Here is a 26,191-nt window from a genome sequence, read left to right as displayed (position 1 = left end):
AACTGGTGAATTGAGAGTTGGGGGTGGAGGGGTGGGGGAATTGTTGTTTGTGTTTTGTCGGTTTGGGGCTGTTTTAGGAACAAAAATAAAAGGATGAAAGGGGCAAAAGTTCCCTGTTTCACAGTTCCTAAGGTCACACTTCATATTAAGGCTCCATTTACAAAGAGCACATCATTCCTTGATACATGTTGAGGTGATTGATGAATCATTTATGGTGTATTGCTATTGAACTGCTGGTCTCCAGAGCTGTGATTTAACCATCTATAACACCTGCAGCTGCCGTGGACACGGCCATCGATAATGCTGGAACACAAAGGATTTGTGTGCAGAACGTGCTTGCCACATCTAACATTTATGAATGCTTTATAAACAATTTATAAATGAAATCCTAATATACAGCATAACCTATTTTTAATGTTGTGGCAGTTACATAACCCGTTTCACCTTGATTCATCTCAGTTAACTTGTGCACCTTGTGGAGGGGAGGTGTCTCTCTTTGTAGCCCTGCACCTTTTCCCTCCCTTCCTCCCACTGCTCATTTACCCCTGTTCTGCCCCAAAAGTTCTGGTCTGGGATGCTGCAACCTCACAGGCTCCTGTGTGATGATGCAGCTTCACATCAGCAACTCACTCACATGTGCATACACTAAAGGAGAACACTCCCCTGCCCTTTCTTTGCCCTTTTCAACCCAAACCCATTGCATGGGTTCAGCCTTGTGTGGCTGCACAAAGAGGTGAATCAGGAAAAGGGATGGAGAGGGAATGGCATCTCTGCTCTGGATCTGGACTGTCGGGAAGGAGGTGGAAAGCCTGAATCAGACCATGGCATCACTTCAGCCACCGGCCTGGACCAGTTTGTAAGGACATGGGCAGACTTTGGAGAGCAGAAGGGCCCAATTTCTGACACAGATTAGTGATGACATCCTCACAGTCATTAACAAGATGCTCATTGTTAAACTGCTTCAAAAGCTGGCCTGATTTCTCTCTGGCAGTGTCTATATTGTTTTTTTCAAGCTGAATCCAGGCTGAAGAGGAGCTGAAGTTGCCGTTCTCCAGCCACAGCACCAGAGAACTCTGGGCTGTAACAAATTCTCTGCAGAGGATCCATCTTAGAGATGGTGCTGAGCTGCCTCATTGTTAACAGATGCCTTCCCTTATGCCAAGTGATTCCTGAGCAGCTCCTGAGGAGTTTTCCTGTGGCTGTGAAGATGGAGAGGCTGGGAGGATGTGCAGGCACCAGCCCTTGGAGGAGAAACCCTTGGAAGAGCAGCTGCAAGCAGGAGGTGGCTGAGCATTGCTGTGCCTGGTGCACAGAGCTGGGGACAACGTGGCTGATTTACACCTCCAGGGTGCATTGCTGGGGCTGGTACAGCCACACACTGAGCACATCTTGGCCTGGAAGGGTCTTCTGCACTGCCAGACTGGTATAAATGCAGTGGCAGATTTTGGTGAGATGCCTTCTCCCTGTGCCAGGGTTCCAGGGAGGCAGTGCTGATGGTCCATGTGTGCCTCCATGTCAAGTTTGCAGGTTCAGATGAAGATTGCACATCTGGGCACAGGGTCAGCAAATTTCCCAGTAAGTGTGTGACTGAATTAGCTGTCAAAAGAGGGCCTATTAATGTGTTATTGATGTGTTTTTATTGATGTGTTTAACATTAGGCACACGCTTGGATATCTGCTGAATCAGGAACACAGGGACAGGAAGTGAGCAATGGATGTTAAATGAGATGTCACCTACACACAAAGTCCCACAGGTGTTATGGAATTGATGCACTATGAACACCCTGGCCTAAACAATCCTTCCAACAAGAAACATCAGATTGTAACAAAACAGACAAGATCCTGTTCAACTGAAATATCTCAAGATGCTTTGAGAGCATCAAACTCCAGTTTAGCACCTGAAATTGGGTTTGAAGAATTTTTTTCTCCAACGTGAACAAAGTGTTAGGAGGGGTCTAACAGAGATGCAGAGGAAAGAAAAAAAGAAAGGGACAAGTTGATGCTTTCTGTAGGCACCAAACAAAGAAAAGCAGAAAAGTGCAGTGAGTGGAAGAGTCAGTGGGAAGGATGAGGTGAGAAAGAGCAAGATGAGAAGCTGAGAGCTAAAGAGATGCTGAACAACCCAAGAACCCTGACCTAACCCCACAAGGAAACAGCTATCATGGAACACTTGACACAAAAATTTTGTTCAGATCTTTTGTCTCTTCTGCATTAAGAGCATGAGTGTTTGCAAAGCTCTGCAAACCAGCCACCTGTAGGAAAGCCTTCCACTCCCCCCTGGGCTCACACAGCTGAGCTGCACACCCAGAGCTGCAGAAGGCTCGGTTCCATCCCAGGAGCTGGCAGTCAGCATGGCTCTGGGGTGTGCAGTGCAGGCAGGAGGGATGCACAGCCCCACTCCAGGGACAAACAAAGTGCCCACACCCAGGAAGGGAGCAGAGGACTCAAGGAAGGGAGGGTGCAGCTGACCCTCGCTGAGGAAACCTTAAGAGCTTCTAGACTGGGAATCCAAACACAGGAGCCCCTGGACTGACAGAAGGAATCACAGAATCACAGAATCACAGAATAATGAGGTTGGAAGAGACCTCTAAGATCATTGAGTCCAACCTATGCCCTAACACCTCAGCTAGACTACAGCACCAAGGGCCATGTCCAGGCTTTCTTTAAACACATCCAGAGATGGTGATTCTACCACCTCCCTGGGAAGATCATTCCAGTACTTTATTATTCTTTCGGGGAAAAATTTCTTCCTAATATCCAACCTCTACCTTCCCTGACGTAGCCAGAGACTGCATCCTCTTGTTCTGTCCGGTGGAAGAGACCAACCCCCACCGTCTACAGCCTCCCTTCAGGAAGGTGTAGAGAGCAATAAGGGCACCTCTGAGCCTCCTCTTCTCCAGGCTAGACAGCCCCAGCTCCCTCAAACATTCCTCACAGGGTTTGTGTTCCAAGCCCCTCACCAGCCTTGTTGCCCTCCTCTGGATGCTCTCAAGGGACTCAGACAAGGATGGGATCAAACGTGTTTTTAGTGCTTGCACTCTGTCTGCCAAGGTGGCTCTTCCAGCCTTTGAGCTGTTTCTTAAAGGATGGAAAGGGTGATAGAATAATGGAATGCTTTGGGTTGCAAGGAACATTTACAAGTCTGGTTCCAATCCTCCAGCACTGAGCAGGGATATCCTCAGCTGGGTCAGGTTGTTCAGAGCCCTGTCCAACCCAGCCCTGAATGTTTCCAGAGGTGGGGCAGCCATCTGGCACCCCCAGCACCAGTGCTGGACACTGAGGCATTTCACAGAGTCACAGATTAAGCCAAGTTGGAAGGGATCCACAAGAATCAGCAAATCCAGCTCCCACCCCTTCACAGAACCATCCCCAAGAGCCCCACCCTGTGCCTGGGAGCACTGTCCAAACACTTCCTGAGCTCTGTCAGGCTCTGGGCTGTGACCCCTTCCCCAGGGAGCCAGCACCCAGTCACCCTCTGGTGAAGAACCTTTTCCTAATATCCAACCTAAACCTCCCTGGACACAACTTCTGGCCATTTGTTGCCTTTCATGTGAGTGCCTCTCCCTCTCCTCAGCTGACACAGGAGCCACACTACAGAGCAGACAGGGTTCACCACCTCTGAGTTCATCCAGGAAGAGAAAACTTGAGTGTCACCATGATATTTTCTGAAAAATCTCTTCACCAGAATTTCTTCTCCTGGGAATCTGGGCAGCTTCAGTTTCTCCTTGTTTTGCTGCTTTGGAATGTGATTTGGAGAATTGTTTACACAGCATGTGAATTGTTTTAATTTAATGAGCAACCCCAGTCCAGCTCTGTCAGACTCTCTGAGTCTGTCACAGGTTTTTTATTATCATTCTTGTCTAGCCTTCCGATGTATCCTTTCTCTTTCTATAGCATGGTTTTAGTATATAATTTCTTTTAATATAATATAACATCATAAAATAATAAATCAGCCTTCTGAAAACTTGGAGTCAAATTCTCATCTCTCACCTTGTCCTGGGGACCTCACAACACCACATCTGAGTGAAGCTGAAATTTCAGTTCCAGGGTCCAACACATTCTTTCAGAGGCACAACACAGAATCAAGGGATGCACATTATTATTAGCAAAACCAAACAACACAACCAAGAGCTACAGACTAAGGAGACTGGCAGAGGTGTAAATAACAAGCCACAAGCATTTATTCAGTTAAAGTTACATAACTTATGCTTCTCCAGTGCATTCATACATGGGATCAACATCTGCTCTCAGCAATGGCCATTTAAATTAGGAATAATTCATTGCAACCACTGGTTCATATCAGATTTACATTGAACAGTTCAGCTCATCATGTTCAAAATAACTGCTGGGTATTTCAGAAAAAGAAAAAGAAGTTTTCAGTACCAAGAAAGGAAAGCAAATAAGAAAAGTATCATCCTTCTTTCAAGCAGTACAAGGACCAATCCTGACAGCAACCCCGGTGATTTTAAGCAACTTTCCCTCAACCCCCCTCCAAATTACACTAACACTTAAATATCTCCCTTCCAAGTTAAAAATGACCCCCAGAAGGAAGAACTTCTTGTGTTTCATCTCTTTCACCAAGACAAGTAGAAGTCTGAGAAAACTGAGGAAGATATCATAAATGCTAAAAGCAACTAAGTGTCCAAGTTGACAAGGGACAGAGTAGTCAGCTATTTAATGAACAGATAGACCTTTAAGGGTCAGCTCACACATAAGAACTTATATTTATGTGCACATATGGCAGATTTATAATGGCATATTGGATACCTAGAAAATATGCAGCCTGCTTTTCCTATAATAAAACCTGTTCCCATTCCAACAGTTCCAGTGGGCTGTAGATAAGGATCCTTTATAAATAAAAGGCACAGGAATGTTGCATCCCAGGACAGGCTCCACAGAAAAAGACCCTCTCTTCTCAAAGAATGCTGTTGAAAAATAATTAGAGAACAGTCCCATAGCTGGGTAAATTGAAGCATCCTCACTACAACAGCATCTACTTTACCATATTTTAATTTCAATGTGGTCCTTATAAAGCCTTAGCTGTATTCCTAGAATCTGCAGATTATCTTCTGGGAACACTGAATAAAACCCAATTTGAATTTTACTCCAACAGTGTTGTGCAACATAGTCCAGACACCCATGTCAAAACCAAGCTTTTAGAGAAGATGCACTGGTTTCAGTTCCTGCTCTCCTTGGATCTCATTTTTCTGGGTGTTGCCTATCCAGTGACAGAGAATTCAGCCTCATGGCACAAGCTGGTCAGCCAAGCTCCACCAACACAGAGAAAAAGGCCCAGCTCTGCTGTTGGACCCTCTTTCCAGGGGTGTCTCAGGCCCAGAGCCAGTCTAAGAAACAGTTCTGCTCCTGGATCTCACTGGCACCTGACAGAGCAGGGGATCATTGCAAATAAATCTTCAGCAGATTTTCATCAGGTCAAGAATGAAAACTTCCACTCTCAAGGCTGAGTCCAGAGCCACAGCTGAAGCACAAACATTGGTAACACTGCCACAACACAGGTTTTTGGAGATAAATACCCTGCATACACTGGAAATGCAGCTGCCATTCTGCAGCCACAGTTCCCTCAGGTTGGGAATGCATTTAGGATGAACAGTGACTTGCAAGAATGCAATGAATGGGGTTTGGAGCACTGTGGGAAACACCAATCACACCTAAAAGTGCCCCTGGGCATGGTGCAGAGAGCCAGAACTGAGCAGGAAGGGTCAGGACAGGCATCCAGTGGGGGCCCATGTTTGCATGAATTCTAGAGAAACAAGGAATCTGCAAAGAGGTTGTGCATGTAGATTTAAATCATGTAGAGCTAACTGGAGTGTCCCTGCCACATCTTGGTCTATCCACCCCCAAAGCATACTACCACCAAATTTAACTATGCATTTAAGAAAAGACTGAGATAGTTTTTAAACATATGGTCCACAAAATAATGTATTAATCATACAGCTAAAACATCTCCCTGCTTTACATGGGGTAAAATCATGTCTCACTATACAAAAACATTATTCTGAAAAATAGGCTAAATTATCAGTACATTCAACAACTACTCTCACACTCAGAAATTCCATGGCCTTAACTGCCTAATAATTAAACTTAAAAAAACCCCAAAATTCAAGAAAACATTAAAAAAAAAAAAAAAGGAAAAATACAGACACATTTAAAAAGCAGTATTTAAGTATGAAAAATCTGGTGAGAAGAGTTTGCAAAAACTCACAGAAAGGTATATTAATGATCATCTGATTAATTCTGGTGGATCTTTAAGAGTCTGCAAATGTTTCAAGTGACTATGACTGTGTAGAACAGAACTGTGAAAGCCTAAATTCACAGCCAAGGCTTAGGCTGCCCAAAAGTTGGCTTATTTCTTCTCTCAAGGACAAAACTCTTCCTCACCCTCTCTTCTTTCTAGTTCATAGATCTGCCAAACTAAAGGCAGTGACTTTACCAGGAGCAAGTGGCACTGGGCTCAGGGGAGGGAGAGAATAACTGGAGGCTATTCTTACTCTCAGCAGCACACCAAAAAGCACCACTACTGCTATTTACTACCAAAGACACCAAATTCTCAGCAAACAAATGAACAAGAGCAAGCCAGTGAACAAATCTAACAGAGATCTATATCCCAAGGGAACATGCCATGGGTCCAGCATAAACCAGGAGGAATTTCATACAGATACACAAATCTTACTGAAAAATGATCAAACAGGATTATTCAAACAGGATTTAAGACCTTCAAACACATAGCAAAATTCAGCCCTCAAGACTTTCAAACCACTGATATCAATGGAACATATTGAAGTATGATGCAAATAGTTTCAAAGGCTTTCTGAAAACAGAGGAAAACTTCAGCATAGTTATAACCTCTCCCTCTCTATCTCCCTCTGAAATCAGCTGAAGCAGCTGCCCAAATGACTGTCAGCCAGTTCAGGAAGTGTTCAGCTGTTCCTCCAAAGCAGGGACTGTGTCCTGGGGCTGGACAGAAAGAAGCTGGGGTGGAGCAGAGGATGTGCCAAGCGTTGCTGTGTGCTGTGGGTGATCAAGGAGCACCCAGTGCATTCAGAGCTTGGCTGGGGCCACGGGCTCTGTGGCACGGATGTGGACACTGGGAAGGCAGAGCCAGGACAGAGGCAGCTCCCTGCTGCAGTTGTCTTCATGGAATTTGATATTCAGGTAGAAATCGCCCGTGTAGAGGAAGAGAAGTGCTCCAAAGTACACAGAGTCTTTGGTTGGCTTTACCTGGCAAAGAGAATACAAAAATCAGTGCAAATAAACCATCAACAGAGCAAATTAATTGCAGTTTGCTATTCATTAGCTCCTTCAAAGGGTCTCAGAGTACTCCAGATTCACATCTTAATAATGCTTTCATACAAAAAGGAGTAAACATCTCATCCCCATTCTAGTAAAAATGTTACTTTAAAAAATTAATCCTGTTATTCACTCATGCAGTAAATCTGTGCCACCATTCAAAACAGAGTATGAGCCTTTAGGAGTAACTGATTCCAAAACAGAATTTGTTTAAGGTAGAGATCCCCCTAAATCTCTCCTTAGACTGTATTTACCAACATCTCTATTAAAGTTCTAAATCACATCTCTGAATTAATGTTAAATACATGGTTTAAACACCATTTAACAGCTTAGCAATAAGTAAGTTCATTCTCCCTTATTACTGAGACACAATCTGACTGCAAATTCTAATCAGGAATTTAAGTGACTATCATTGAAATAATGAAGTTTAGAAAGAAACTTCTCAAAAACAGTAGCCATCCTGATTTTACTTGTCCAAATTAAATATACAGAGTTCACACTGTTTCTACATTTATGTATCTTCTTTCATCACAAATCCATCTACAATCTGTATCTTCACAACAAATAATATATCTCAGTCCATCATTTCAGCAAGACACTTCAGTAATTTCTAACTTTAACACTCCCACCACTGTTCAGCATGTGATAATGTTTGAATTAGTATCTGCTTCCACAAGATGTTAAATCCAGTTTCAGGATGCCTAGAACTGAGTTACAGCAAATGCAAAACACCAAATCAACACAGAGCCATTCCACTGGATGGATTTTTTCCAAAAATTGTGAAAAGGCAGCTTCATCCCAGCAGAAGAGTCCCAATAAAGGCTGAGGCTCTCAGACAGGTGATCAGGGCTGTTCCCCACTACAAAAAAATTCATTATATGGTAAACTGGGACATGAACAATGGGGTGTGAACCGGGGAAGTGCTCGTGGACACCCTTTGCTGAAGGACAACTTGCCACTGCTTGGGAAGACCAGAACAGGGATGATGGAAAGGTCATGGTGGGGAAGAGGGGGAAGGCAAATGATGAACAGAAGATTTCAGGGGTGCAGTGAACTCAGTAATATTCCAGAGAGGTGAAAATTTCCAGCCACCACCTTCCACGAGGCAGATTCTCTGTAGCTTTCAGAAGTGAAGGGAATGAGCTGTTTGCATTTTCTCCCATTCTAGCTTTTTCTTTGGACTTCCACTGCTGGGTTCTTTAGCCAGGAGACATCATCCTGTATAGTCCCCTGGGCTATCAGTCTGCTTTATTGGATGCCCCTGCACTGGAGGAAGTCCAGAGAGGGGCCACAAAGTCACTGAAGGTACTGGAGCAGCTTTTCTATGAAGACAGGCTGAGAAAGTTGGGGTTGTTCAGCCTGGAGAAGAAAAGGTTGAGTGGAGACCTCACAGCACCTTCCAGTACTTGAAGGAGCTACAGAGAAGCTGGAAAAGGCTCTCCATCAGGATCTGTAGTGAGAGGACAAAGAGTAAGGGGATCAAATTTAAAGAGGGGAAATTTAGGATACATATATATGGAAAAAATTCTTTATTGTGAGGGTGGTGAGGCCGTGGCATGGGCTGTCCAGGGAATCTATGGATGCCCCATCCCTGGAAGTGCTCAAGGCCAGGCTGGGTGGGGCTTGGAGCAACCTGGGATAGGGGAAGATGTCCCTGCTGGAAGGAGAGGAGCTTTAAGCTCCCTTCCAACCCAAACCATTCTGTGCTGCCATGACTCTAAACTGCAGCTCCTGCACAAGGGACTCTGTTCACATCCTCAGAGCTGGAGAGCCCAGGCTCCCTTTGGTTTTGGTGCTGGCCACTTCTGCTGACCTACAGCAAACTTGTGTCAGCATCCTGTCATCCACGTGAGGGATCAGAGCAGCCACAGCTGTTGCCCTGACCCTGTCCTTGGCATCTCCCCCCCGGGCTGGGTACAAGCTCCTGCCCCCTGGCACTGCGTCTGGACGCGCAGAACAACATCCAAACATCCAAACGTGTCCCCTCTTGCTCTCCTGCCCTTCTCCCAGGGCTGCCTGCCTGATTTCTGCCTCACTGGAGCTGATGTGGACTTTCCTCCAGAGGAGGGCAGAGGCAGACACTAATGCCAGCAGTGGGGGCAGGCAAGCAGCAAACGAAGCCTCCTCGGCATCCTGAGCTGTTCCAAGCTCCTGGTCCATTTTTCCTCATTTGGCTGCACCATGAAGGAATGTCTGTGACAGCTCAGAGCCCTTGGCAAGCAGGAAGGTGGCTCCAGGCTCATCTGCATCAACACCAGACATCACAGTCATGGCTTGGGCTCTACCCACGTCTGTTGTGCCACCACCACTGCATCAACACTTGTGGTTTGGAGAAGGAACAGAGAAGCAAAATGAGCTTGAAACCTTCGCCTTGCTCAAGTGCAGGTGGCTCTGCAGAAGTTACAAGATGCTTCCTTCAAAACAGGAACCAACTTTGGAATGTAAGGCTGACTCTCCAGTGGGGCTGCCTACAAAGATTCCCAAAAGATCAGACATCCAGCTGCAGCACTCATGTCAGTAGAGGGTCACATCCAGCCCAGCTGCTACACCAGGCACAGGACTAATTTTGAGGTTAAACTTACATTTAGGAGTCCAAGGTACCCAAGCTCCTACTACAAAAGGAGGACACCTGGTCAATGAGACAGTGGAGCAGACACAGAATGGTCTCCCCAGGCAGCCTGCAGAGCCAGAACAGAGTTGCCTAAAGACAGGGAATGGGGTGGTCTAAGGCACCTGCACAGGACTGGGAAGGTGCCCAGGATGTCTTACAGGATTTCTGGCAGCATCTGGTGGCTGGTAGGATACCCACAGCACCTCTATGATGGCAAACATCTACTTTTAGGCAACTGGAACTCAGCCCTGTGTTAATGAGCCAGGTTCTACCTGCTGCAGACCACATCTCCATGGCCTCATGGGAGCTTATTGGGCCAGCACCCCTGGTAACCCCTCCTCATCCAGGTGTGTCAGTCTGGAGCTGGATCCACCCAAATGTCTGTGAAGTTGATGTCCACGTCTAAGCCAGCTGTTCAACACAAGGATTCACCTGATCAAATGCAGAATGAGGCAAAATGTTCCCTAAACTGCATAAGTCTGATGACCAGCTCAGCCCCTCAGAGTGGCCTGTTCAGGTGCCCACCTCCATGCCTGGCAGGACACAGCACCCCACAGCCTGCAGAGCCTGACCCAGACCAAATTGATGTTGTCCTCCAGCCCAGCAGCACACAGCTCTGGTGGTGCCACTGCCCAGATCTGTGCCTCTCTGTGTCTGTTGAATCCTTCATCAGGATGCTGACATTGCTCAGCCAGGGCAGAGTTAAAACAGCTTTTAATAAAATTTCACCATTCATGAAAACAAAGATGAGCAGCTTGTACCTCAGAAAATAATAATCGAAAATCAAGGGAAAAAAGTCCACATTACTCCTTTGTTCCACTAAGATAGAAGAAAAATTAAGTTTCTAGCTGCATCCTAATCCTTCCCTGATTTAGGCTACCATGTGGGACTGTGATTGCTTAGAACTAATTACTACTTATTTATACTGCTGTAGTACTTAGGGAGCTCAGTTGGAGATTAGGGCTGGTGCCAGCTCCTGCTCGCTGCCCCAAAGAGTTTACAGTGTGAATAAAACAGTGCCAAGAAAAATAATTTGTTCCAGATGGGCCACAGAGGACCTGCCAGAAGTGAGCAAATGTTCACCATGGCTTCTGAGCTGATTCAAAATGACCATCTACTAATGAATTTCTCCTCATCTCCCAATACCAATCGCTTGAGCTTGTGTGTGATAACACACACAGGAAAAAATCTTGCTTGAAGATAAGTGATGGCACAAGCAGGGACAACAAGTGAGGATGAGTTGCTGGCAGTTACAGGATTCTCCACAGAAGGCAATATTTTTGGTTTTAATTTGGCAAAAGAGCAACTCTGTCTGATCAACTAAATATTCAACAAAAAACAGAGGTAAGAACTAAGAAAATTTAATAATAGGGCAAAAGATAAACTCTACGTTGTGAAGCAAGATAAAATAAATAAATAAATCCACTGTAATTCAATGGGTAAGTTCTACCACGTTAACTGATGTTTCAAAATCACCCACTGAATAAAAAATGTTAAATATTTAATTCATAATGGAGAAAGTCACTTTTTCTGTCAAATACAGAGAAAAGTAAGGTTAGCCAAATTAGAAGTTGTGCTTAAAAAGGCAGACTCTACTTAATTTAAAATGCATGGAAATAACTCAATATCCTTCAAAAATTTTCCAGAAAAGACTTTGCTTTTTGAAGTATCATATCCAGCAGAGACTTTGTGACACAAACCCAGGCTGCTGCATCAAACTGAGGTAAAAGCACAAAGAGGTGAATAAGCATCACTACATTACTTCCAAGATAAATCTTCTAACTTGGACTTCAAGCCACAAAAAGGGAAATACAAAATTGTGTGACTTTTACCCTTGAAACAATTTAAATTCACACTGCAAAGCAGCATGTGCATCCTGAAAATTCTCATATATGTCCCTTGTCTTCCAGGTAGCAGCAGAAACTGCTTTGAGACTTTTTAGTCAGAAATCAAAAATAACAGTGAATTTTTGAGCATGAGACCCAATATGAAACTAACATTTAGGAAGGCAGAGGGATCTGTTGGGGTTTTTTTGTACCAATAATGAAGTTTCTGCATGACAACAGAGTGAATTTTCAGGGTGTGAGGAGTACCTGCCCTTGCTGCAGTACCTGATGCTCCCACTCCTCCTTGACCACGCACCAGTGATGCACCAAACCAGACTTGATTCTCCATCCTCCCTCCCACCCAGCTCAGCCCTGCAATAAATCATGTCAGCATCCTTGTGCCAGTGTCAGTGTGAAGTCAGCCCAATTAACTTAAAATGCTGACCAAGGTGGTTTGTGCTAAACTGGACCACTTTGCACAAAAACAAGTTCTTGCACATCTGTCCTGATGGGCCTGCAGGAGAGGGGAGCATCTTCCACAAGCAGCTGGGAAAGGGCAGCACCCCAAGCCACTTCCACTAAACAAGAAAAAGAGTCAAGTGCCCATGACCTCAGGTTAAAAAAATGATGGGGACATTTTTAACAGCTTCCATACGGCAGCACTGAGCTGAAAACCAGCAGGGAATCTGGTCCAGTATCTCAACTTTAGTTTATAAAAAAGAGAAACTCTGGTTGTCTTTCATCCCACCCAGCCATGAGCTTCTTTGGCTTTCTAACCAGTGCCTGTCTGACTTTTGGCCAAACTCAGAGCATAAGCACAGTCCTGAGCATGGTGGTTCTTCCCTGAAGCATCCAATGCACAAACCAGGGCTTCCCCTCATCCCACCCAAACAGGTGGGACTTTCTGAAATCTATTTTCTATTCCTAAATTAGTTATTATGAGGGAAGAAAGCACCTCTGGCAGACATAAAGGGTTTTCTTCCACAATCAGGGCTCTACACCCCAAAGAAGGTGACCAAGCACTTCCCCTGGGAGCCAACACCATATGCAGTGAAATGTAACAACACTTCTTGTCTAAGAGTCGACATTTTGTTCATTTCACCTTTTTGTATGGAGAGGAGGGCAAGCAGCAGAAAACAATTCTATTTTTAACTTCTTGGGGATTGTGTTTACAGGAGAAATGTCAAACTCCTGAGCAATGGGGCAAAGGCAGGGACCGTAACGTGTGAGGAGGCTGCCTGGGCAGGCACCAGAGATGTGACCTCCTGACTTTCTGCCCCCTAGGAGACTCAATCAGAAGGTAAGAATACATCACACTGACATCTCCCTTTTCCCTCATTAGCCTGGAGGGTCAGGCCCTTTGGCAGCTGGGCATCCAAACACCACCACTCTGATTAAAAACTCCACATTGTCAGAACCAGAGTCAAAGAAAGCCATCCCTGGACGATTTCTGTTGGCATATTTAAATTATTCAGCTACGAGAATGCAGTTAGCCCCCATTAAAAATCGAGCTGATGGTATATTTCATGCTCATTAGCTTTTAGAAATATTTTCTTCTGTGATGCGTAATTGAAAAATATGCATGATGACTATCTCCGCGATTAACCTTTCATTTCTTTCTCAATAAAGTTCACTTATATATTTAATTTTGACAGGTACATTTTATTATCAATCTGAAGAGCTGACCTAAACAAAGGTCCTATGCACAATCCCAAACATTCACCCCATTCTTCATGTTTATTTCATGAGTTACCAGAAATGCTGCTCATTCCATTCTGCAGCATTGCCTGTGAATTTTCATTCCAGGTATTTTGTTCTTGTATTTTTTGGAGGGAAGGATGTGAGAGAGAGTAGTGTTATCTGTATTTTCAGTGTCTTGCTTAGAAGCAAAAACTCCTAGACTTGAATTTTCTAGAGAAATTGAGAGAAAAATCATAATTGTTTTATAAAGGGGCTCTTTTTTTTTTTTTGCCTCATTTTATGCATTTCTTTATGGTTTTATAACAGTATGCTAAGCATATGCTAAGCATCCAGGAAATGAACCAGCTCATCAGATTGGCCATTAATGCTTAGCATTTTCTTTTTGCAGTCTGTTGTGTTTCCTCAGGACCTGACTAAAACTGATTTGCTGAGCTCCTTGGCTCAGCCTGGGGAATGTTTCTTATGGACTAAAGAAAAAAAAAAGTTATTTAAAATCTATTACTGCAGGCTGTGCTGGGAGACTCAAGGGACTGGCAATATGGTATTGAACATTCAATCTAGGGTTACCCATTCACATTCAGCCAGATCTGGAGTGACCAGAAATTGCTGCCTCTGATAATTTACTAGTGGTTTACATGGTAGGAAATTGCAGTCTTAAACCATTCCAGATGAATGCAGGAGCACTGTCAGCAATAGCCACTATAATCATGGGGCTTTCCAAAAATTAATCTGCTTTCAAATGCACAATAGAGTAATGGAGCCCCTTTCAAATGCACATTATTCAGAATGCTGATACTCGTGCCCAAACAACTCACGGTATCGATGTGGAAGGTGTTGGAGCCCACGAAGGTGATGGCATCCTGCAGCTCATAGTTGTGCACCCCATTCTGGTAATCCTGGTAGGGCATCATGGTCAGAGCAAAGGGCCCCACGCTGTGCTTGCTCCAGTTGGTCAGCCTCACCTGCAAGGGGACAGGGTCCCCCACCTGGCAGGTCACCACCACGTCACAGTCGCAGACCTTGCCGTCAACCAGGATGTCTGCAAACCAAGGAAACAAATCCTCATTAGGCTGGGCACCTGCTTCAGAAACAGCATTGATCTTGGCAGGAGGCTCAACAAGAAAAAAGTAACTTCAATGAAACCAGGAGTGTGGGACAGTTAATTCTGGGAGAGAAAACTCAGCGCTGGGCTGTCGTGCAGGGCAACAGCTGGTTTGAGAAAAACCAGCTCATGAGGGCCTGATGTCTGTCCTCAGCTGTTGAAAGAGCTATGAAAAAACCACAATTATGATATATACACAGGCACCAGAAGATATTTTTTAACCTCCTCCCTTGAAGGCCAAAGCCACAGACCATTTCTCATGGTTCTGCAAATCAACAGCACGAGGTGAAGGGAAATACAAGCAGGAACCATCAATACAAACAACAGCTAGAGAGATCCAGGGCTGGAGGCTCATGTTCATGTGTTACAGCCAGAATAAATCCTTCTGTGTGGAGGTGAGCTTTTTGGAGCAGCACAGAACATTGGCAGAATTTGCAATGTAATACATAAATTAAAATACTGATTATAAGGAAAAGAGGGATTTTAAAATTATACTGGAGTACTACAAGCTTGTCCACTCTTTGCACTTTAAATCACTCTGGGATTTCTATTTTTAATTTTCTACTTTTCTTTCCCTTACTGGGACAGCAGAAAATATAAAGCCTCTAAATTGGTTACTGCTGGGACAATGACAGCCAGAGTAATGTGTCCATTAACCTTGCCCATTTGCTTATACAGAACCAAAATGTTTCATTACCAGCACACTATGAAATTGCCAGTCCAATTCCCTGCTCTGAAAGGGTTCCCAGTTGTGCAGTATTACTGTATTTTTCAGATGAGGGTTATCTCCAATGCACTATTAATACAGGAACATTTCTATTTCACTATGGGTTCACGTTCAGAGATAAGAGAAAGCCCTGGGCACATGTAAGAAAGCATCCTTTGTGTGAATACCTATCCCCACAATCTCATATGCCCATGAGGCATTTCCATCACTCCTGCTCCTCCTTGGATGCTTGCCTTTTGACATACATCATATTATTCCTCTGCATTGCATTTACATTAGTAATATCCCCTCTTCAAGGAAAGACACTATTTTTATGCTTCAGGAATTTTCACAGAAAAATAAATTACAACAAAGGGATTTTTTTTTAACTTAGTTTTGTTTTGTTGCCTTGGACAAAAAGTGCAAAATGATGCATGTTCTTGTGATGCCCTTTAGCCTGGCAAACTGAACAAGCCTCAACGCAGCCACTGGATAAAAAACAAACTAAAGTTATTGCCAGAGAAGAAAAAAGTTCAGAAAGGAACATTTATTCCAGAGGCCAGGCCAGCAAAGCTGAGGTACCCAGATGAAAACCTCTCCTCGACCAAAGCTGCTCAAATCCAGCAGTATCAGACACAAGAGGTTTGGCAAAAAGAGCACAAAAAACCACTTCAGTGTTCAAGCTGAAGAGATCCAAAACCAGTGTTGGTGTCCCAGTTGGAACAGCCCCTGTTCCAAAATTTCCTTTCTCTCTTTTTTTTTTTGACAATTACAACACTGTTGAGGAGTCCTGGAGTGCTGTGTCCAGTTCTGGCTCCTCCTTACAGGAGTGACAGGGACACACTGGAGAGACTCCAGTGCAGGGTCATGAGGAGGATGAAGGGACTGGAGCATCCCTCCCATGAGGACAGGATGTGAGCACTGGCACTGCTCAGGCTGGGGAAGACTCCAGGGGATCTCAGCAAGGTGGATGAACACCTGGAGGGAGGGTGCAAAGAGGACAGAGCCAGGCTCTTTGGCTCAGTGCTGCCCAGTGGCAGGTCAATGTGCACACACTAAAACACAGGAGCTTCCCTCTGGCCATCAGGAAACAATTTCTTTCCTGTGAAGGTGGCCCAGCACTGGCACAGGTTGCCCAGGGAGGTTGTGGAGTCTCCATCCCTGGAGATACTCAAAGCCATCTGCACATGTCCCGTGGCAAGTGGCTTCAGGTGACCCTGCTTGACCAGGGAGAGGACCACAGTGATTTCCAGAGGTCCCTGCCCATCTCTGTGATTCTCTGAAAGGAAGTGATAATCACCACTGCATCCTAGGGAAGGGCTGGGAAACCTTTATGGCATTGGATTTCTCCTGCAGCAGCACACTCTGATGCCATGGCTGTCCTGCCTGCTCAATCTGCTTCTTGCAGGATTGCCCTAAGATCATGGAGGTGAAGTAGTGGTTATGATGGTATCCCATTATCAGGGATTAACTGACTTGGGTTTCCCAAAACACAAAGAATGTGTGTCTGTGGATAACCTTTATGTTTTCCTGTCTCCTAGCACAGAGCTGAAGTCCACTTGCTTCCTTCAAAAGCAGCACATTTATATCAATTCATTTCTTTATATCAGTTCATGTTTCCAAGCTTCTCCCTGCAAGGTGACTCCTTTCATTAACTAAAAAAAACCCAAAACAACCCATTTGTTTTCTGTTTCCTCCAGCCAGTGGGTTTTACTGCTGTACAAAGGGTTAGATCCCCAGACCAGCACAAACCTTTGGAAATACTCCCTAAGCTTAGTGGATGAATCTGTATTTTCAAGCTGCTCATCAAGTGCCTTTTATCCTCAATGGTCTGCTGTAGGAATTGTAAATGAACCCTTTGCCCTCCATCTCTACCTTTGTATCTAATAATAGCTCAGAGCATTTCTTTCTAATATCTTCATGAGAAAACAGAAAATCCAAACAAAAGGGAAGCATTTAAGTCTGGCTCAACCAGATTAATTTTTTCTTTCTCATTTCTAAAAAAAATAAATAAAATTTAAAAATTCAATTCTTTTAGATTGATTTAAAAGTGTGTGTGTGCACACTATGTGTTTGTGTACATATTGAGAGATAATTTCCTTCCCTCCCAGAACACACTTCCCTCCTGCAGTACCAGAGCCAAGGATCTCAATGAGATGTCAGATGAGAGAGCACACATGGCTGGCGTGCAAAATACTACGGAAAGGAGTGTTTAAAAACAGCCCCCTTTCATCAGGGAGAACAGCTTGGTTTGACAGGCAGCTTTACTCCCTTCCTGACACAGAAAACATCTCATGGACCATACGGATTTGCTTTAATATTTTCATCCATGAGCAGAGGAAAAGCCATGTGCACAGGGTCCCGTTTCTGCAGATTCAGCTCCCTCACACAGATGGCATATAAAAGCTGAGACTGCTCACACCACTGCTGTGAGAGTGAATCATTACTGGCTTCAGAGCACAGGAGCTCTGAATCAGAAGATGCAGTCACTAGCACAGAAATCAGTCGTGGCTGCATCTCCATCCTACGAAGACTCGGATACGAGAGAAACAGCACTTGAGAAAATTAGAAGGACCAAGTTTAATTCCAACTGCATATAAAAATTGCATTTTAAAAGTGGCAGCATAAAATCTGGATGACAGAAGGGGGGGGGGGGGGAAAGCATAAAGACCTAGCAATCTCCCAAACTCCCTTAATTAAAAGTTAAATCATTTTTGAAGTAATGCAATAAAGCAACAGAATGCTGTCCTCCCCACCCCTTTTCCTGTTCATTTACCTACAATGCTCATTTGTGTTGGCATCCTTGGGTGCCAAAATTACCCTGCAATGCCATGACAAAAAGACAGGCATTGTCTCTGCCACATATTAATGAACAGGCACAGGGCCATTCTCTTTTCCCTCCAGCACCTTCCCTAAGTGATTATTGTATCCAGGGAGAAAATGTTATCCAACACATTTTGGGAGGTGGAGGATGAGGCTGCTACAACCACTGAGAAGGGTGATTGGAAAGCCTTGCTTTTTCATTGATAACCTTTGCCAAGCCTTTTAGGATCTCCATGAATTAATCTTTAAGATGGAAAAACTGCTTCTTCATGGCCCAGCTGATGGGTGATGCTTATTGCCACCACAGGAAGTCTGTGAGAGACCATTAAGTAAAAATAATACATCAGTATTCTTATAATGTCTTTCTTTCAGGACCTTAGAACTCTCAAGAAAAGCGAGTGAATGTTACTATCAGGAAGGCAGTGTCTATTCCACAAGAAAAACATCATTTACCATCACCTGCCAGGTGCACTTCTGTCTACATCACCCAAAGGAGCTGCTTGGAACTGAGCACCAAACATTAATAACATCTTGTGTTATTTACTCTGCTCATATTAACTCACAATAAGTTGTTCTTGCCACTTTGTCAAGTTCCCATGCAAGAACTCATTGGTTCCCCTGTATATCAAGAGTCCTGAGTCATGGTTAATTGCATTTTCACACCCAAGTCCCTCTTGGCTTCTGTCCAAATTTAATTTTGGAAAGCCACATACAAATACATTTAATCCCAGTGGAAATGCATATTCCAGCAATGTTTTCTCTCCTCACTCACTTTTGAGCTGGTTTCAAAAAAAAAAAAAAACAAAACAGGCTGCAGAGAAAGGCAGAGTGGTTTTGCTGATCTTTACAGGGAAGGGATGGAGAAGTTTCCTTTGGATGTTTCCCTTTAAACTGGATGTGGAATCCCCAGCTGATGCACTTGCATTGGCCTCTGCCCTTCTCTGCAGCTGGGAACTTGGCCCAGGACTCTGAGCAAACACCTCAGAGAGGAATGGCTTTGCACAAACAAGGTGGCCAACAAAACTCAAGGCATGAGATGCCCAGATGAGTAAATACTGCTCAGATAAAAGAAAAAACAGAAAATCAAGAAAAATAAGTCTTGCCTAGCTTTGCTGTTATAGTTAGGGTACTCTCTCAATCAACCATTGCAATTGTTAATTAAAAAATACTGATTTTACTCATCTTGGTCTGTGAACCAGGAGAGCCATGGCCTGAGGAGGGGAGAGGAGCAGCAGCATCACTGACATCTCTGGATAATGTCCATCAGGTATTTTGATGGAGGAAAGCCAAAGACCCAGAACCTATGCTAGAGGTGCTGCAATGAAGATCTTGTGGAATGATTCAGTTTTTCTGTGCTCAAAAAATCTAAAATGCTGATTAAAATATTTGCCCAGGCCAGCTTTCCTTCTAATTGCCTTAAAAGAACACAGAAAGTGCCAGCCATGATGTCTGGAACAACTTCTTTATATTTCTTTTTTTTCCCCTTAACCTTTTTTTCAAGAGTATTTGTTCAGGGCTTTGCAAGGAACTTAACAATGAAAAGGGAATTCTTTTTGAAATCATTTATTCAGAAATAGGTTTAAACAATTCTCTCAATTTCTGATCTTACATTTTATGCAGGTGCAAGAAAAGATCAGAAAGGAGGAAAAAATCTGTACTTGCACAAGCAAGTTTCCCATCCCTCCCCTCATGCTCTGTGTCAAGTCAGCAACAGGTTTATCAGCCTGGCTTTTGGGGCAGCTCAGAGGAGCAGGTGACATGTGACATTCTATTGAGATGACAGGACACTTGGATTTTCCTGTGTTCCTCTAAAGTATGAACCAAAATTCTGTGTCTGTTTCCCCTCTTTGCACTCGTTCTGCCCAATGTAGACCAGTTTCCTTTCATTTTCCCAACCATTCCTGCAAATTATTTGCACACAGAGAGGCAGATTTGGTTACATTCATTTGTGCATGATGAGGTCCTGCAGTCCTTTCAGAGCTGAATACATCCATACAAAAGATAATTCTATGAATATAGAAACTGTATTCCCTGTCACTTCCATCAGGAAAATGCTGAACAGTTATTTAATAACACAAGACCCTCTTAGCTACTTGCATTAAACCTTCTGTCTATGATTTGGACCTGCTCTCTGCACCAAACCTGAACATCTTAATTTGGAATAACATCCTCATATTCATTCATTGTTATACTGACATAATAGTGAGGCAAATCCAGCCCCTGCTGAACTTCCCTGCAGTCAGCAGTACCAGAGCACAGAGGAATACAGATGTTTGTGTTGTAACAGCTTCAAACTACACAGATATCTCACCTTTTCAACCACTGCCAGTCCTGTCCTAAAAACTGCCCTTATACTCAGAGCCTGCTTCTCCAAACCCCCTGTGGACCTGAAGAGTTCAGCTCCTCTTTGGGTCAAGGCTCTTGGACAGTGATGAATGAAAAATACAGAAAAGGATATGAACAAACTATTGCAGCTTCCTGCAAGTACCAACAACCCAGAGACCTTCAGCCAACATCAGGGCATGAAACAGAAAACAGGAAAGTTGGCAGAGGATGGGATAACTGGACATGAATGTAGGCTGGTGAAAGAGGTAATTGCTTTCACAAGACCTCTGAGCTGCCCCGTTCCTGGCAGACTTCCCATTCCCAAACATTTTAGAATTAAATTAAGGACACTTTTTTTTTTGCTCCAAAAGCAATTAAAAAGAAAAACACATTTAAAATCTAGTTCTAGCAACAATAAGCAATTAGTGTTTGATAATTGTCTGTGTCTTCCTATTTAATCACTCTTTTGCAGTGCCCAGTATGCTGATGACAGATCCCAACTGGTCCCATTATCTTTCTTGCCAAACTGTTCCCAGTTTGTGTCTGTTCTTAACTCTGTGATGGCAACGGGCTGAGGATGCTGCAGCATCCCCTGGGACTCGCTTGTAAAAAGATTCCTCAGCCTTGTCCTTTGCCCTGAGTAAGATTTCTTCCTCCAAATCAGTGCAATGTTTATGTCCAATTTAAACTCCAGGACATGTGACCAGCATTTAGCACTACTTGATCCTGGCTATGAACATTTAAATGTGGTACAACCTTCTTCCATTAACTCCAAAAAACAGGGTCAGGCTGGCTGAGGAGGGAAGCACGAACACAACTCGTGCTCTGGGGTTTGACTGCCTCCAGCTTCTGCTTGGGATCTTAAAACCTGAATGCACATTAACCACAGATTTATTTCAGAAATGTGTCAGTTCAGTTTAACCTCCCTGGTTTCGGTGGGAGTTATTTTGCTTCACACATGCCTTTTATGACAGACATTTCACCTTCCCTAAGAAACTGCTGGCACATGGATGGCACCTGCTTGTCTTATCCTCTGGCAGCCAAGATAACCTGTGATTTGGTGCTTTGCCCAATTTGCTATCAAGTGAAAAATCACTTCTAGAGTTTATTCTGCTTGTGCCCAGTCCTAATCTAAATGCACAAGGGCAGATCCCTGAGATTTTAACATGCTCAAAGCTCTGTGTTTTCCAGTAAGCCTGAGCTCCTTTTGACTTATTTTAAAATATTCCATGACATGGCCCCAGCTTGCTGAAATACTCTCGTTTATGAACATGGGCCAATCCTTTTTTGTCTGTTAATCACAAGCAGGTTTGACAAAATTTCTTTTTATTATGTGCTACACAGCCTGGAGGTCAGGCTGGCATACGGTGTGTGCCTTGTGTTTGAAATTTCACAAGCCTGGGATTTGCATGTTATTTTAAGTTATTGAGAATTTTATTTCTATAGCTTGTCTGTGTCAGGACTACTTTCAGAGCATTCTAATTCAGCCCTGTAGGGGAAAAAAAAGGAGAGGGGAAAAAAGCCCTATAATACATTTAAACAAAAGTAAAACCTATTAGGAAGTATCATATAACACTGGTTTTGGTATATTGGCAGCTTTGTGCAAAACCTCTGCAGGAACTGAACTGAATCATATAATACCCTGAAGTAGAAGGAAACACACAAGGATCATTGAGTCCAACTTCTGGGTCTGCACAGGACAAACCTAAAAATCACACCATGACACAACCTATATTTCCCTGAAAGCAAATCACCTCTTTCCTCACTGGTTGCTTAATGAGACTTTAAATTTTTTCTTTTTTTTTCCTGCCATTCTGCAGTGATGGATGTTGGACAAACCTCTCCCTCTGTAGAAGAGATTTTAAAAAGCCTCATGCCAACTTTGTCAGAGTGTCTGACTTGTGGCTGCAAAAGTTAATGGTAAAAAAGGAGCCCATAGCACTTTGTGCTGTTTTGGGAGCGTGTCTCAGCCTCAAAGCAGGTTTAGTCTAGACACTGGATGGATTGCAGACCTCCAGGGAGTGTTACCTGCTCCACAAATCAGTGACAAAGGTGGTGATTGGGGCATGGAGACGGCAGTGAACTACAACTGCTCACAGGAGAAGTAATGCCTATTTAACAGCAGAGACACAAAACTAGGCTGCTGTACTCAATTTTGTGCATTCAAAGTCAAATATGTGAGTTCAGCCACACAGTTTACTTACCCAAAATATCATGGAATTAGGCAATATGGAAGTGGCTTTTTTTTTTTTTCTGTATTTTCTACCATTTCAAGTGGAAACAATATTTTCTGCATTACCCATTCAACAAGCACAGAGTGGTGCTCTGGATTCTTACAGAGGTAACACCTAATAGGGAGTTGTTGGTTTTTATGTTTAAGTTGCTGGTTAAGCTAATCCTGTGTGCAGTATAATTGTCTTTTTTGAGGCCTGTAGGAAGAGATCTGTGAGGTAATGTCTCAAACAGAAGGAACTCAAATGCAGGTGAGAAGAGAGATGAGACAGCAGTACCTCCATGCCCAGATGTACAGAGACAGTGGTGCAAGATGCTTTAAGTAAAAAAAAAGTTATACTGACTATTTGAAGAAAAAGTTGTGGGTCTGTGACTCATTTTCCACACCTGTCTTTAAAAAACCCCATGAGACACTGCATGAGATATCCAGGCCCATAAGAATTTTTATCTTTGTAGATCAGCCACAGCCTGGTACAAGATAATGGATAACCCCCCGTTAACAGGCAGGTAGATGATTTACCACATTTCAGAGCTGTGTAAACATGAGCAGGAGGACACTGAGCCTCACAGGCCTCCTTCAGCCCAGCCAGGACTGAAATGCACCCAGCTGAGCTGAATGAGGGCATCAAACAGGGCCAGGCACAGACGCTGCCATCGCGGAGCTCTGCGCAGGGCAGGGGTGACCCGTGGGTACCAGGCCAGCTGTGCCCAGTGTCCACACACTGGGGTGCCCCCTAAATGAAGATATTCTCCATTAAGCTTCTTTGAATTTCACTCACAGCATATTTCAGTCTGATGACTCTTAATTGTTTTAATTTTTTCCCATTTTCCTCATGTACGCTTGGTTCACTTTTGCATTAAGGCATGAGACAATAATGCAGGCAGGTGCAAGCTGGAAACTCTCAAACCTTACTATGACTTCTTTATTCTGATTGCATCTTGCTTCTATAGCATGACCTGTCTCAAAATCCAATTTGAATGCACAAAAGTACTGCAGTAATAGATATGTGTAGATGGAAGTTTCCAGTCATCCTCTGTGACACAAATCCATATTTTTCCTTGCTAGATTGGATATGAACACTCAAATAACAATCAAGCTTAGAGAAAACAAGAAATCTTTAAGCCTAGAGTCATCAAACCAAACTACTTTTGGCCTTTCTTGGAGATATTTCTGTTAATAATTTACTATTTCTAAAACTGAACATGCTCAAAACCTATCTCCTGAATTTTTCATGAAGTCCTTTCCTCCCCATACCTGTCTTAATTTCAGAAATAAAATCAGATTCCTTCCTGCCAATCTCAGCTTTTACTTTGACTTGATATCCTCTCATGACTCATATCTCCACAGCCTGTGATTAAATCCTGATGCCACTATCTGGAGAACTTCTCCAACACTGACCTTTTTGCTCTGCCTACACTCCCAAGCCCTCCTCTGAGATCTAACTGGATTATACACCTTAAAAATTAAAGTCACTTCATCTCTGCTTTTGAGACCTTCAAACTTCCTATTCTCCTGAAGCCCTTGCACATGACCTGGCTATGTGCACATGGCACCTTGCATGGATCTCATTCCCAGCTTTCCAGATAGGGCAGTAAAGCTCAGCCCAGGCTGAATTCCCACACAATGACCCATCTCATCCTGTGCCAGCAGAAACCCATTGCAGAGGTCACACAGCAATAACCACAGAAACCTGGTGATTGCTGCAGGGGTGGCAAATTGTGCTCTCTGCTACCTGTGGGTTACAACCTGTGTGCAAAACCACTTCTCCCTCATTACTCTGTTATATTATTTTTCCTATCCTTCCTCCCTGCTCACTTTTTTTTTCATATACCATAATCTATATTTATAGCATACAACACAGACATATATATTTACATGTATGTGCATATATCTATATCTACATTTATATAGATAGATGATACAGATCTAGATACAGACATAGATGATATAGATATAGATAGCTATAGATTAGATATAGATATAAAATGCTGGACTATAAGCACTCAGGGACAAAGAGCTCTTAGGGACCACAATACTCATGTTCCTAAGAGCTTAGCAGAACAATTTGTGTGGCACCTATAACAACACAGACCATTTTCCTGGGATGTGAAGATGGCACTGCCAAAGAATCAGAAACAATTAAAAAAAATCCAAAACCAGCCCTAAATAAATAAAAAATTTCTTTATTTATGTATCTCAGATCTCAAATCTAGTGGGACAAGGAAGTGAGCACTGCACCAGCTTTCCATGTGGGGATTCTGGAACATTTTAGGCAGGAGTTGACCTGCCCTGGGAAGTGAAGTAAGGAGTTCTCACTAAGAAGAAATGAACTAATAAGCTACCAAAAAAGAACTAAGAGGGGAAGGTGACTTCCATAAGATAGAGAAAAGCATCTTAATTGTAAGTTTTCAAAATCCCCATGCTGGCTCATTGAGGTACCAGCTTCTTACAGGAATAACTCTTACACTAAACCAAAGGTAAAGCCTGAGGATTTACAGGACATGCAGGAAGAGTGTAGAGGGGATAAAAGAAAACCCAACCACAAGGAAAAGTAAATTGAAATAAAAATAATGCTGTTTAAAGGAGAATTCTCTGAGAAAAGACTTAAAGTAAGAGCCTAGAAATCCTTTCTTTCACATCACTGCATTTTGAGGGAAAGGAAACCTCAAATATCAGCACAACAGAGTGCACAGAGGATGAAAATTTTGTGTTTAAATAAAACTGCAACTATGACATTGAGGGAAGAGAAGAAAAAAAACACTGAGTTCAGCTAGACAGAGTAAAAAATTAAATCCTCTTCATACCCAAGACTGCAAGGCATGCCTTGGGCTTCATCTGTCAAGCGCTGCAAAGCATTCCTGCAAACCCCTCTCCTTTCCATTGACAACCCGGGTGCCAAAACCTTTTTCCTCACCCAAACCCTGCAACTGTGCTCCAGCCTGGAGAGCTGCTGGGGAAATGAGCAATGAGCAGGTGTCAAATTCTGTCCTTTTATCTCTGGCTTTAAAAGACAGACACAATTATGTGCAAATCAGCGTAGTGCGGCAGCTGATTAAGTCCCTTTTCTAAGAATTATTTTCCCAAGGCTCTGTGCTCAGGCCAGCCAGAGTTATCAGCTCATCTGCAGACACAGAATGGTGGCTGCTCCACCTTCTAGAGACCCACAGACATAGAAACAGAGATGAGAAATTACTAATTCCTCACCCTCCACATCAGGCAAAGAGCCCTGCATCGTCTGACAAGGCCTCTCTGGCATTGTCTTTTTTTGGTTTATGTATTTTGAGATCATGTGGGTACGTTTGATACACATTAGTAGAATGCCTGGGAAATGAAATGAGATTGTAAAGTACAGAAAGTTGAGAAAGTTGAAAAAACTAAAGGTGAAAGTCTTCAAAATTCAGTGTATGGAGAGACTTTATGGCTTCTTCAGTCTACCTCTGAAGTCACGTATCGTTCTGTGATTTTACATGTGAAGTGCAAAGAACTGCATCGTGTTTCAACCTACAAAACAGCAACAGAAAATCCTCCCAAGCCCTCTCACCTGCTGAGACCAGATT

General features: G+C 43.4%; 1 protein-coding gene across 3 annotated transcripts in view; it reads right to left on the bottom strand.

The window, feature by feature from the left end:
• Positions 1-6,872: 6,872 nt before the first annotated feature.
• TRAPPC9 (trafficking protein particle complex subunit 9) overlaps positions 6,873-26,191 on the bottom strand; it is a 443,040-nt gene continuing 423,721 nt past the window's right edge. For all 3 annotated transcript variants that reach the window (XM_084214958.1, XM_084214957.1, XM_084214959.1), the window contains 2 exons: positions 14,261-14,484; positions 6,873-7,238 (listed from right to left, as the gene is read on the bottom strand). In XM_084214958.1, the coding sequence (XP_084071084.1) occupies positions 7,059-7,238; positions 14,261-14,484 (404 nt within the window). In that variant the 3' untranslated portion in view covers positions 6,873-7,058. The remainder of the gene's footprint in view (positions 7,239-14,260; positions 14,485-26,191) is intronic.

The sequence above is a fragment of the Fringilla coelebs genome (genome assembly GCF_963513975.1).
Source record: "Fringilla coelebs genome assembly, chromosome: 1".
Classification (NCBI taxonomy): Eukaryota; Metazoa; Chordata; class Aves; order Passeriformes; family Fringillidae; genus Fringilla; species Fringilla coelebs.
Note: the sequence above shows the minus strand (reverse complement) of the source record. Positions and strands in the feature narration are given on the sequence as shown.